General features: G+C 46.9%; 3 protein-coding genes across 3 annotated transcripts; 1 reads left to right on the top strand and 2 right to left on the bottom strand.

Annotated features, from left to right (window-relative positions):
- The first annotated feature begins 3167 nt into the window (after positions 1 to 3167).
- On the top strand, positions 3168 to 5835 carry LOC101760277. The gene is made up of 3 exons (XM_004982982.2): positions 3168 to 3620; positions 4330 to 4797; positions 4906 to 5835. Exons 1-3 carry the CDS (start codon positions 3321 to 3323, stop codon positions 5668 to 5670), a joined length of 1533 nt encoding a protein of 510 aa, XP_004983039.1. The 5' UTR covers positions 3168 to 3320; the 3' UTR covers positions 5671 to 5835.
- A 466-nt stretch (positions 5836 to 6301) lies between these two features.
- Positions 6302 to 7468, bottom strand: LOC101763393 (SKP1-like protein 13). Its single transcript, XM_004986506.2, has 2 exons — positions 6889 to 7468; positions 6302 to 6735 (listed from the first exon to the last, which is right to left on the bottom strand). Exons 1-2 carry the CDS (start codon positions 7417 to 7419, stop codon positions 6559 to 6561), a joined length of 708 nt encoding a protein of 235 aa, XP_004986563.1. The 5' UTR covers positions 7420 to 7468; the 3' UTR covers positions 6302 to 6558.
- Positions 7469 to 10723: 3255 nt separating this feature from the next.
- On the bottom strand, positions 10724 to 11833 carry LOC101760682 (23.2 kDa heat shock protein). Its single transcript, XM_004982983.2, has 2 exons — positions 11640 to 11833; positions 10724 to 11510 (listed from the first exon to the last, which is right to left on the bottom strand). The coding sequence occupies exons 1-2, from the start codon at positions 11737 to 11739 to the stop codon at positions 11023 to 11025; spliced, it is 588 nt and encodes a 195-aa protein (XP_004983040.1). The 5' UTR covers positions 11740 to 11833; the 3' UTR covers positions 10724 to 11022.
- Positions 11834 to 13600: the final 1767 nt, after the last annotated feature.

A 13600-nucleotide genomic window follows, 5' to 3' on the forward strand; every position in this document is an offset into this window, starting at 1 on the left:
TGTGGGGCTGCACTTAAGATGCTAAGTTTGCTCATGGTCATTTGGAAATGCTGATTGGGAGGCTGAAGTAAGTGGACCACTCAGAATAAACACTTATAGGAAACTTCATAGGAAGTGTTCATGACTTATTTGATGTATATGAACGGATTCTTGACTTAGTCACCTCTGTTTAGATACATTGCCACTAACATCACAATCTACAAAGTACTGTGTGTTAGGTTGATCCAAATGTGATGTGATGTGCATTCTTTCAAAGGTTTTCTGGTTAAATTTTACTTTTTGGCTGATCCAAATGGGATGTGATGTGCATTCTTTCCAAGTTTTTGTTAAACTACTTTCTACCTGATCCAAATCGGATGTGGTGTGCATTCTTTCAAAGGTTTTTGGATAAAACTGCTTGCCCTCCATGCCATGGATTTGTAATTATGTGCATGATATGTTACTCTTGATTGTGGTTGAATGTATGTATGAATACGCAAGCTTAACCATTATTGTACCTAGCTTTGTTTAATAAAGTAACTACGTTTTTAGATTAAATATACCTTTAAATTTATTTTCACACTATTATTATCTTGTTGGATACTCTATGTTTTGCAATATAAATATTTAGCTGTCCGTGGCAACGCACGGGCACGATCCTAGTAAACCCTTGCAAGTGATATAGTGATAGTAAGCGGAACACAGAGGAAAAAGCTAGCAATGGGTTCCTTTCCCTCAAATACCACGTATATGATCCGTAGTGATTTGTAACTATCCAACAATGCTGTGATGTAGCGTACGTCTCAAAGTTTTCAAAAACCTGAACTTTATGCGGTTTTTTAAGGTACTCCTACCGTCCCAAAATAAATGCACTTCTATATTTTGGATGAAGAGATCAATATTAGTGAAAAATGACATATATACCCATTGCACTTTGGAAGGAGAGAAAGTAGAAAAAAATAACTGGAATTAGGTGCTCCTATTTTTAGATGTGCATTTATTTTAGGATAAATTTTGAACTCTAGAAATACACTTGTTACGGATGGAGGGAGTACTCTGACTTTACTCCTGACCCAGAGTGAAGTGGGCCGTGCTCACTTGGGCCTGGACCACTAGATTTTGCACGCACCGCACTTTTTCCTTAGCTGTCGAAGAAGCATTAGAATATGGAGGAAAGCCGACCGACCAGCAGCCCGGCCGAGCGGGGCCGCGGCGCCGGGCTGCCGGCAAAAGTGCGCGTCGGGCAGCCCGATCCACCACGATTCTTTTAGGGTGCGTTTGGTTGGGAGACAATGTAGAACGGGACGGTCCCGTTCCAGTTTTTCGGGATGGGATGATCCCATTTCTTGTTTGGTTGAATGGGATGGGTCCGTCCTAATTTTTTGTTTGGTTGGAGAGATCGCTATAGACGGGACGAGCACCGTTTTCTTCTTCCGTTAACACCGTTCGTGAGGCCCACCTGTCATACTAACAGGTATTTTCTTCCTCCACCGGCCGGCCGCCGGCCGCGCCCGCCGGCCGCGCCCGCTCGCCGGCGCCCGCCCGCCGCCCGCCGCCCGCCGGCCGCCGCCCGCGCCCACCCGCGCCCGCTCGCGCCCGCCGGTGTGGACAGACGGCGCGTGACGGGGGCGAAGTGGGATGCCCCCGTCCGCTCGTTTTGGTGGGACGGGGGCATCCCGCATCTGAAAGGTATATTCCCTCGTAGGAATGTCCCCGTCCCACCTGTCCTCCAACCAAACGCGGGACGAAGTGGGATCGTCCCGTCCCGTCCCACTTCGTCCTCGCAACCAAACGCACCCTTACTGCTCCGCAAGGCCTACGCTACGCAGCCCGTGACCACGGCGGCGTAGCCAGGCAGTTCTTTTTCTTCTTTTTTGGGCAAATAGCGTTGCTGGGCAGTTGGAACAGGAACCCACCTTGGAACTGCAAGTCTGCAATCCCTCGTTCGTCGCTTGTGCAGGACTGGATGGATTCGGAGGGATACACATCAAAGTTCGGATAGCATTATTTACCATATTTTTATTTTAATTTGATACGAATATGAATTATATCGAATAGAAATACAAAACGAATAGTTCGAATTTGGATTCGCATTCGGATACTTACTCGATTTGGAACATAGCATCATATCGAGTATCAATTTGCTTTATTGATGGTTTTATAGTAGATAAAAAAATCATGCTATAAGTAGGGAGTAAATTATGAGGATAGCACACGATAGATAGCTTATTGAAAATAATATATTTATTAATAAATATTTCAATAATTAAATATATATCAAATGAATATAATTTAAATAAATAATTCCTTAAATATATAAATTATTTAATAAGAAAATAAGTACATTAATACATATAATATAATTTATTCATTAAATAAAAATAGGATAATGTATTTAAAATTAATATGATTAGCCATATTAAAATTAATTAAAAATTATCATTATCCACTATATATCAGACGTAATATTAGATTAACATAATTAGTCATTTGTCAAATAGATAACTTTTTAATACTGAAATGGTGTACACAATTACTTTGTTAGTAATATTAAAGTTAACATCATTTATCATTAGTAATTAGTCATAGAAATAAGTTTTAGATGATTTCATGGGGTATTTTACTCTTTGTGGATATGGATAGTATCGGATATTTCACATTTTCGTCGAATACGAATCTTTAATCGGATAAAGAAAAATATTGAAATTGAATTCAGATATATCCATTTAACATTCATATTAAAATCGAATACGAATACAAATATCCATATTAATATTTCAGACGGATACGAATACGGATAATTCAGATTTACAGGCATCCATATCCATCTCTACGCAGGACGCCGAAATCGTGATGTATACTCTCTTGGTAAAGAGTAATCTGCGGAGAGGGAGGCAAAGGTGTGCGTAGAAGTTTCAGATAGCAGGCAGCATAAATCAAAAGCACGGTATCGAATACAAGGCCTGATCGTGAGTTCCCACAGTTCCTGAAGAAAAAACCTGCATTCTCTCCATGGCCCCCTCTCGTCTACTACTGCCTCGAGCCCAAATGCCGACAGGGCACGTTACAGTATGAGACAGAAAACCAAAAACAGAAAGCAAAAGCGAAAGGCCAAAGACACCAAAAGGGAAAGGCAGGCGAGAATAAGGCCCCGTGAAGGAAACGAAGAAAAAGGCGGGAAGCACCTGCGCGGCTGCGCCGGCCAGCTTCCTCGAGCAGTCAATCTTCTTGTTCGCCTTCCCAGAATTAGCGAGGGCTTTGTGTTCTTGCTTGTCTTCCAGCGCCACTCCACTTGTCAGTTGTCACTGAGGCCTCGCGAGCGGAGGGCCGCCGGGCACTCCATGGCCTCTTCTTCGTCGTCCTCGTCCTCATCTTCCAACCCGTCGTCACCACAGCCCCCACCTCTGCTGCTGCCGCCGCCGGAGCCTGTGCCGCCTCCACCGCTGCTGCCGGAGGCCATGCCCCTGCCCAGGCCGAGCCCCACCGTCGCCGACGGCGTCCGCGGCCTGCTCAGATCCGGCGAGGCGCTCATCCGCGCCGTGTTCCGGGGTGGCTCCGCCCACCGGCGCCCTCATCTGCAGCACCAGCAGCATCACCTTCACCACCAGCAGCCGCAGCAGCAGCAGCATCACCACCGCCCTGTATGTTCCCCACCGCCATCTTTCTTGGGAATTTCATGATCCGTGAAACGGAGTACTGTGATTGGTGATTAGCATTGATGATTGCTCCCTAATGTTCATCATGCCACCTCCCGGCATTTTGATAGTGATGATTTTGTTCGTCTGACCATGAGCTAAACGTGACATCTGCACTGACAATTTGACATGGTTTATATTCCCCTACCTATTCATAGTTACTGCTACACTTGTAGTGTGATCTATGCCCATTTCAGAAGCAAAATATCTCCTTTGTTCACTATTGCAATTCATAAAATTCAGTAGGCGAGTTTATAGAATTTTAGAACTGACAAACTGCAAGTTGCATGTTTGGCTGTACATAACCATCAAGTGTTCACTGTCCATGCTAACACTATCAAATTCTGAAGTTATCTCAGCTTTGCATTGGTTTGTTTGCAGTTTTTTCTTGATGGTTGAAGAAAGTAGTAAAATTTTAGAGTTTTCTTTAAGAACCTACTATGTATCTTTGAAATTAGATCAGATGAACCATATATCACGTTTGAAATACATCTGTTGAGTGAATTGGAACCGTGAATAAGTCATTGCTTTTTTAAGGATAAATCTTTCATAACTAGCACTCAACAAACACCACCAGTTACTCCGACTGATCACACCATCCTCTGTGATCTGTACAATTAATTCAGAATTGGCTCACAAATATTCATGACTGCAGGCTGATATCATGAAGCGCTTGCAACGTGAAACATTTTCTGATGTCATGAAGTTCAAGGAGAGACACGATCAGTTAGATCACTTCCTATCCCAATATAAAAGTGGCAAGGGGTTCGAGTTCCTGCATCTCCCTATCCAAGTGAAAATAGCACTTGATGCGGTTGGGGCACTGTTTCTTGTCGATGGTAATGAATTTGAACAAGCAAAAGCAACCCTTGACACGGCTGGGAAAAGGACAGGCCTCAGCTCAAGGTTCATCTTTGAATCCAAGACCAGGGGCAAAGACACCATTGCTGCAGAGCTCTCAACCAGGCTCGGAGCAGGCGGTGTTCATCTTGGGGAGGCTACAGGGAGGCCTGTAGAGCTCACTAGACTGCAATACAACGCCCGGATCAACAAATGGCTGTCAATGATCCTAGTTCCATTTGGAGCCCAATGCAACAACTTTTTGCATAGTTCAAGCATTCAGGTAATGTGCCTCTTACATTCTGCTGGAAGAATGTGGTTCAGTTGTTACTTCCATTGGACAAACATTGACCATGTAACTTAACTGACAAAACCACGAAATTGTTTTCAGAATCTGCGGACCCAGGCCTCTTTTGATGGTCCGCCTTCATTTTTAGAACATCACCACTGCGCTGCCGGTTTGAGAATCAAAGGATCCAAATTCACCGCATCCTTTGCCGAGCTAATCTTCGGTTCAGGAGGACTAGACAGCGGGGGTGGAGGGACTAACCGCATGACAACATTTGGGCAAGTGTCCTGGAAACCAGCCGACGATGTGAAGCTCAGTTTCTCAGGGCTTTGGCAGGTCCGTTCGTTGTCGCCCCGGTTCAACAATCTCGGAATCCTTGCTATTCCACTAGGCAGCATGAAACAAGAAAACCCCACCGCAACAGCTACAGAAGAACAGACGGAACTGAGTGTGAAGTTCCAACGCCATGCTGGTGGCACTGCCACTTCACACACCGTTGAATCAACAGTGGCAGTGCACGGTGCCTCTCCCGCAGCGCATTTAGGGCGGTCAATCGCGCTGATGTTGGACTGTGAGCTCTATGAAACTCTCAAGACAGAAGGCTGGTTTCAGGTGGAGAGTCCCAAGCATGGACCGGTGCGCTGGGGCTTCTCCTTGTCTGACATCCCGGAGAATGAACTTGGGTGGGGTGTGAGGGTGGGTGGCACGGCTGAAGGGAAGACGTACCATCTGCAGCACCTGGACCTGGAAGGGTACCTCAACTTCAACCTTGGCAAGGGCGCAAGGCTGCAGCCAGGACTTGTGTATGCCAAAATGGGGGAAAAGATGACACCTGCGTTGTTTCTGCGGTCTTCATGGTTCATGTGATCTTCATCCTCGCAGTATATTTATTTCTGGGTGTGAGAGCTGTCTTCTGCTCTGCCTTCTTCGTCTTGTTAATCACTTGTTAACTGCTGCAATATAGTTGCAGCTAATAACCATTTTGACTTATAGCCTTGAATTATATTGAAATTTACCAATCTTGTGCTGTTACCAATTTCTTTTGTGTGATTTTTGTCCAATGATGATTTTACTTGTTCTACTACATGTCAAAGAAATCATAATACTTTCTACAGCTTTCACTAATTTCCTATGCATCGTGTGATCCTCAACATTGAAGTTCCTATTATCGTTCCAAGCAATAGAAACAAATGTAGAAGAATCAAGGCGGCAGGTGGCCAGGATAGGACCCTAACAACGGCTGAACGCCGTCCACCAACTCGACCAGTCATTGTCACAGGTTCATATCATGATATACACACTTTTTTTTTTCATGTAAAGTAAGCCCCAAGTCATGATTCTGCAACTAAAGTGGCCGCTGAACATGAGGAAGGTCTGCATCGTCATCATATCTAACATTCAACTGACAACAACGTGCAAGAAGCAGCCAGCAAGCTAACGCAAAATTAAAAACTTAACTGAACAAGTTTTGCAATTACTAGCACGGTAACTTCTGCCAATTAGAAAGTAATACCTTCAACTGAGGACAATGTGCAAGAAGCATACCGATTTCTGCTCATAAGAACCAGTTAAAAGAAACTATCCACCGATCCACAATTCACACCAAAATTTGCAGTTCCAGAAGCTCGATTCACCATCAGCCTTTCACAAACTCATCTACCTACGATCTGCCTACTTGACATCAGACTTGAGTGATAATTTCTTCAGATAACCACCAAGAACATTCGAATCAAGGTAAGGAACAGGACACACAATTCAATCCTCGAATGCCCAGGCGTTCTCCCTCCTGACCTCGGCCTCCTGCTCCGGCGTGTAGTCGTTCTCGATGTCCAGGGCGTCCCGGATCTCCTCGGGCGTCTTGCCCCTCATCTTGTCGGCCACAGCCGTGCAGCCCAAGTCGAGCAGGTCCTCGATGCCCAGGTAGTTGGCAGCCTGCAGCGCAAACCCGCACATTTGTAAATAAATTGCACAAGATTCAGACAAATTCGGAAGGAACGCGTATCAATTTCGTTTCTTGATCAAGAAACACTCTCCGTTTGGCGAAGAGCAAGGAACAGAAAGGCATCAGTCGGTGCGGTTACTCACGAGGATGACGGCGAAGAGGGCGGAGTTGTCGGGGAGGTCGGCGATGAACTTCTTGTCCCACGCCTCGAGGCCGTGCGGGTCGGGGCCGGGGTCGGTGACGGGCCTGATGGCGTGTGTGCCTCGCGGGAATTCGATGGGGAACGGCGGGAACGGGTCGCGCAGCCTCGCCGCGGAGGCCACGGGGTCGTAGTGCGGCGCGTGGCGCTCGCAGTACGCCACCACCAGGCGGAGGACGCCGGCGTCGACGCCCTTGACGGGGACGCGCCCCTCCGCGCAGCCGTCCTCCATCATGTGGAGGATCGCCGTAGACATCCGCGCCGCGGAGCGGGAGAGGCGCACCTCCGTGCCGCAGTCCGTCACCAGGACTAGGTCGCCGCCGCCGCCGCCGGAGCCTTCCGCCCCTCCCGCCGCCTGCTGTTCCGTCGTCTCCCCGTCAGCGGTGGCGGCGGCGGAGTCGACGGTGGGGTCTTCTTCCGGGGGCGCGGGGCGCTTGCCGTCTCGCTTGTCGGCGGCGGTGGCCGGGGGAGCCATGGATTGCGGCGGGGGTTTCTGTTTCTCGGCGTGGGGTTTTGGGGGTTTCGTGTTCTGGCGAATTTGTGGAAGGAAGCAAGAGGAACCGGTTGGGGTTTATGGGCGGCTTGGGTTTTGTCCCCCCTCTGATGCGGCGTGGTTCGAGCGCGTTTGATTCGGTCCCGACTCGGCTCCCGGTCTGGTACGGTTTGCGCAATGTGGTTAGGCTGGGCCTCCTGTCCGAGACGGTTTCAGCTCCAGTACAACACACACAGGCGCGTGTGGAAACGTCTGCATTGTAACACAACTGCGTGGTGCAATGTAGGTCCCGTTTGGTAGGACTCCAGATCCTGCCAAAACAACTCCGGTTCCGATTTTTTTGGTGGAGTGGTTTCTCTAGTGGAGCTAGGTGTTTTAGAAAATGGTGGTAAAATAGCTTTTCAATGGCAATATGAGTAATTTTATGATCAATTAATACTTGGAGGGGGAGGAGAAGCTGGTGAAGCCAATTTTTTTTCTCCTCCTTAGTGTAAGCCTTTTTGTGGCTTCTCCCGGCTTCAGTGGTGGAACTGTTTTGAAGTTGCCCATTTGGTAGGGCTTCACCAAAAACCGGTAGAGAAGCCTTTTGAGAAGCCCTCCCTACCAAACGGGATCCGTAGTTTCAGTACCTCCTCATGATATTGATATTTGATTCTAAGGGGGTGTTTCCACAGATTAAAGTTTAGTTCCTGTCACATCGAATGCTTAGATACTAAATAGAAGGACTAAACATGAGCCAATTATAAAACCAATTGCACATATGGAGGCTAATTCGCGAGACGAACCTATTAAGCCTAATTAGTCTACGATTTGACAATGTGATGCTACAGTAAATATGTGCTAATCATGAATTAATTAGGTTTAATAGATTCGTCTCTCGAATTAGCCTCCATTTGTGCAATTAGTTTTGTAATTAGTCTATATTTAATATTCCTAATTAGTATTTAAATATTTGATATGACTGGGACTAAACTTTAATCCGTGGAACCAAACACCCCTTGAGAGCTAAGAAGGCTGCAGTTGAATGCTTGCAGTCTTGCAGATGATAGTCGTCGGTGCAGGTGTTCGGTCCGTTTGTAACTTTGTATGGATTTTCAGAAGGCAAACATTCCAGGTGCCAGGAGGTAATCTTAAGGCGTCAATCAGTGACCATTTCCCTATCTTCTTCGTTCTAAATTTGTTAGATGGGTATTCCTTTCCAGGCATGTGTTAACACACATAAAAACAGAGGGCATTACCTTCCAAAACACAAAGATCATTAACATAACTGTATCTTGGCATCTTGCAGTGGCAAGTACCAGAAACTAAAGCCTGTGATCTTGCATGTTTCCACTTCCTTTAATTGTATGGTTTTTTTAATAATGGAAGATAATATTTCGACTTCAGATAGACCACCAACATTACAAAGGGGCACATATTTCAAAAGTATTAGAAGATATAATGTACCAAAGGAAAATAATAAAATATAAGAAAAAGAAAAACTCAAAATCTATAACAGCTACTTAGTAATCTCCATATACATCTTGTTTCATTAACCGACTTCTCCTCAGCAGGTGAAATCAAAACCAAAGCATGAGCCAATCTACCAATAGGGAAGAGAAGCAACTCCATCTGCTGATTGACGCTCTGACCATAAAATCAGGACCGCAGCAAAAGCATCCACACTTCTACTAACATAGGCAGTGGGGATAAGCAAGATATCATTAGTTGTTGAAGACTTCGAGTTGGGCAACCACAGTACCTGCACGAAGTACACCACCACTCAAAATCTCCAAAACGACGGTGGAGGCCTCCACCGAGAAAACAACGATGGTCGCTGCCGCCGCTGCCTGCTAGGACAAAGTTTTCACCTGGAGACTTAGTGATGGGGTGGGTTTGAAACAAAGTGATGGCACCCTCAAGAAGGAAAACGGCACCCAAAGGTGTCGTCGCCACCGAAACCGGCTAAGGCCAGCATGACTTTCACCATCGCACCCTAGCCCACTATCGGCCATACATCTACGGGCCCACCGGCAGGTTTGGACAGTCCTACAATATAGGGCTGTACACCGAGACGTGTCAGACATGGAGACTATGGTGCAGGACGGCATGGTCTATGTGGAGGACAAGAACTAGTTGAGGATTAGGAAACTACTCGTAGTAATTAGAGTAGGACTCTCTAGTTGAATTCGACTAGTACTCTTGTAAAACAACCGACCTGTAATCCTGCCCCCGGCAATATAAGGTGAAGCAGGGACCCCCTCCAAACATCATCAATCAATACAATCCAACCAATACACAGGACGTAGGGTATTATGCGACATAAGTGGTTCGAACCTGTCTAAATCGTGTATTCGAGTTCACCTTCGAGTTTTTAATCTTCGATGATCCCCACGCATAAAAACACTACCTCGGGTACCCCCCTCGGTAGGTTGCCGGATCTAAACACCAACACCCACCACAACACAGCCCAAAAGGTCGACGAAATGCGTCCCATACCACACCATCACCGATCATTGGAGGCCGAAGCACCTTAAACCTGATGTTGACAAATTACGTCCCATACCACACACGTCACACGACGAGGTCCTAAGAACCTATTGCAAGCATGACGTTCGTGAATGTAATTACCAGAGTCCACGCTGCGACATCGACAACCAACCAGCCATCCTCCCCCGGTAAGGTTGAGCAGATCCATTCGCACGACCACCGCACCAACCAAGCGAAGAATCAGGATGAGCCGCCACGACACCGTACGTGGAGAGAGCAACCAACCCCACTGCAAGCAAGGACGTCGGTGCCAGATCCACACGAAGCAGATCTGAGCACCTGATGACCAGCGCCACGAGGGGAGCTGTGCTTCAGCTCCTGCAACGTACCAGCTCTCCCGGCAGGCCCTGGTTGCCACACCTTCAGCACATTGCTTCGTGCCCCTTTCAGCGTGTGGAGAAGACGGCGGCAGCAGCGGCAAGCCGCCCATCGTTGGCCACGCCCACGAGCGGCCACCAACACATCCTTCTGTCGTAGATCTGGTTCGAGGATCGCCGGATCCGATCTCATCAGTGTTGGATCTGCGGCCTCTTCGCACCGTCCCAGCTCGACGCGTGAGGCGTGCTCTGGTCGAGATGCCTTGCCGTCACCTTCCTCACCAGCCGCGAGGAGAGGAGGAAGAGGGTGAGGGGCTGGAGGCGGCGGCGCGAGGGAGCCCCCGGTCGCCTTGCAGAAGCGACGTGGGGGCAGGACTTAGTTATTAGTTTAATTGTATGGTATATCAACAAAGAATGTTGTATATAACAAGGAGCGGTAAGATATGCTTTAGATGTGTATGTGTTATGATTACCCCCTAAAGTAAACCATGGATTCCTTTGCGTAAACAGTAATTAACGTTCTGAATGTATGTACACACATCACTACATCAGTATCTCATACTGCCTTTGGCTCCTGTGGCATCTTAGTGATCTCTGACTGCACTGAATACTGATGGCATGCACCGAACCACATCCCCGATCTTGCTTTATTTGCAGAGGTGCTTATTGCTTCCATGCTGTCACTGTACAATATAAACACATATCTTGATGATCCGCGCGCCGGTGGTTGCTCCGCCCCTCAGTCGTTCTTGGCTTGGCCGCCGCCGGGCTTGTTCTTGGCGCCGAACGCCACGAGCCAGAGGAGGACGACGGCGAGCAGGACGTTCAGCACCACCTGCCGGTTCCTGCTCAGGCCCCTGGCGAGCCGCAGCACCGGGTGCTGCTCCTCCCGCCGCGCCGCCACGCGCCCGATGTTCCAGCCGCCGCCGCCGTCGCCGTCCCCGATCTCGCATTCTCCTTGCAGCGCGTCCTCGTACATCTCCGCCGCCGGGTGCTTCCCGCTGCTGCTCCCGGCGCCTCCTCCGGCGGGGGGGCGCGGCACCTGGACGTAGAGCATGCCCTTGTCGAGCTGGACCTTGATCTCCGCCGCATCGCAGCCGGCGGGGAGGTCGAACCGCTTGGTGAAGTGGCACCACTGCCGGCCGCCCCCGTCGACGGCGCGCTCGCCGCTGACCTTGAGGCTCCCCGCCGGCTCCACCTGCACCTTCAGGTGCTCCTTGCCGAACCCTGCATCCACGACGACGACGACGACGGCAACATGGATGCCATGCCACCGTCCATCATCAGCTGACATCCGTGCGAGTAAAAGGGAAAAAAACACTAGCCAATTGACAACGGTTGCCGGTCGCCGTGTACCTGTGACGTCGACGACGAGCGTGTCGAACTCGCCCCCGTGAACCCACTCGCTGTGCGGATCGATCTCGGCGAGGACGCGAGGCCGACGCACCGCTTCCATTTCCTCCTCCTCTTGCTCGATTTCTCTGTGCTGGCTCGTCGCTTGGATGAGAGACAAGCTGCGCACAGCGGCAAAGGTTATATAGACGCGGGGTTTGCATTGGGGTAGTAAAACAATTGGGGCGTGAGATGTAAGGCATGCCTCCGCCTATATCACCGGCCTATCGATCGGGGAAGAAGATGAAGGAAAGCAAAGGATACCTGACCCGGGCAGCATGCCCATCGATGGGGCCTGCTGTTGGGTAACAGGGGTCTCACATGCATTGCTTCTGTGTAGTGCACTCGGATTTTGCTTCACCTGGACGCTAATGCGTTGATGCATATTCATATTTCTCTTGATATAAATTCCAGTTTTTTTATCACCTGGAAAGGAAAGTCTGGGGTAGGGGACAAGAGATTCTTGGAAGATGATGATAAAAAAAGGTGCCTGAACAGGAATCCTGAAATCCAATGAAGCCCAACAATTTCTTACGTATTTATTTGTTCAGAAAGTACTACATAATTACTATCGATTTGCAGTGGATAACATGCTGAAAATTTTAGATACAAAACCATAATACAGATTTGTCCAACATTAGTTAGTTGCCTCACAAATTTGTGAATTCGTCGATAATTACCTCAGGACTTTGGGTTGCAACTCATGTTTATTCAGGTAATACATGTCGATACTGTTTATTCAGGTTTGCATCGAAATTCATTTTAATAAACCTAAAGAAATTCAAGATAATCCAAAGATACAAAAGACAAACATGTCATTTAAATGAATAAATAGTCAAACCCATAAGAACTCCAAAAAAATGTATTTCTCACCCCTCAAGTATTATTGCAAAAGTGTAACATTCATCCCTCATATTTTATTTGGTGCAAATCAACCCCTTAATTACTAAACCGGTGCATTATCACCCCCACCTTATTTTAGTGATGGTTTAGTGTCACATAAAATTGATTTAGGCTATGTAATCATCATACTAATCACTACTTAGCTATGTCTAATGTTGAGTCAATCGCTATAATAGTTCAACGTGCTTCGATTCTGTTAATTTTTTCGATAAAATTTTTATGTGGTAGCCAATTTAGAGGATTTGTTAAATTTTTTGTAGGTTTTATTTATATCTTCAAATCAGCATATTACACATCTATTAATGATTAGTCAAATAATTATATGGCATAAACCACTATTAGATGCTACAAAACTATTGTTAAACTAAGGTGGCCATGAAAAATGCCTCGATTTAATTAGTTAAGGTTTTAATTTGCACCAAATGGAATATGAGGGATGAATGTTACACTTTTGCAATACCTGAGAGATTAAAAATACACTTTTGTCCTAAGAACTCTAATACCACTCTTACTCAAATAACTCACTTTGGAAGTGATATCACAATTAAGTTCATTGATTCCGACCTGAGCATTTTAGGTTCGCCGAGCCCGCTGAGATTTGTTGTCGAACTGTGCTTTTTAGTGAAAACTAAATCCAAAAAATATGAAATTAAAGGGCTTCTGACCTAGTGGTTAGAGCACCTGAGCAGCATCCAGCGGGTCTGGATTCGACTGCCTGTGGAGCGAATCGAACAGATCTGGAATAAAAATTATATAAAAAATAGGTTGAAGCTTCACCTATTGACTTCGGTAGAAAAAAAATTTCAAAAAATTAGGTCAACCCAAGTCCACCCAAACAATTTATTTTCTTATTTTGCTACTAAAAAGAACCAGAAGCACGAGCCTAGCCCGAAAAGTAGGGCCATAGGATGTTCTTGGGCACAAATTTTCGCTCCGAGACAAACCACACTATTTTCAGTTTGTTAGATTTTTTATAATGAAATATGGATGTCCATACTCACATTTTTGGCTAATTATGTTTT

Source organism: Setaria italica, chromosome IX, assembly GCF_000263155.2.
Source record: "Setaria italica strain Yugu1 chromosome IX, Setaria_italica_v2.0, whole genome shotgun sequence".
NCBI lineage: Eukaryota > Viridiplantae > Streptophyta > Magnoliopsida > Poales > Poaceae > Setaria > Setaria italica.

Bases quoted from the DNA above. Each gene is read 5' to 3' on its own strand.
- LOC101760277 (XM_004982982.2), top strand. From the start codon at position 3,321: ATGGCCTCTTCTTCGTCGTCCTCGTCCTCATCTTCCAACCCGTCGTCA. The intron at 3,621-4,329 runs GTATGTTCCCCA...TCATGACTGCAG, and splicing joins AGCAGCATCACCACCGCCCT to GCTGATATCATGAAGCGCTT. The intron at 4,798-4,905 runs GTAATGTGCCTC...AATTGTTTTCAG, and splicing joins TGCATAGTTCAAGCATTCAG to AATCTGCGGACCCAGGCCTC.
- LOC101760682 (XM_004982983.2), bottom strand. From the start codon at position 11,739: ATGGAAGCGGTGCGTCGGCCTCGCGTCCTCGCCGAGATCGATCCGCAC. The intron at 11,511-11,639 runs GTACACGGCGAC...TCGTGGATGCAG, and splicing joins GCTCGTCGTCGACGTCACAG to GGTTCGGCAAGGAGCACCTG.
- LOC101763393 (XM_004986506.2), bottom strand. From the start codon at position 7,419: ATGGCTCCCCCGGCCACCGCCGCCGACAAGCGAGACGGCAAGCGCCCC. The intron at 6,736-6,888 runs GTGAGTAACCGC...TTTGCGCTGCAG, and splicing joins CCCTCTTCGCCGTCATCCTC to GCTGCCAACTACCTGGGCAT.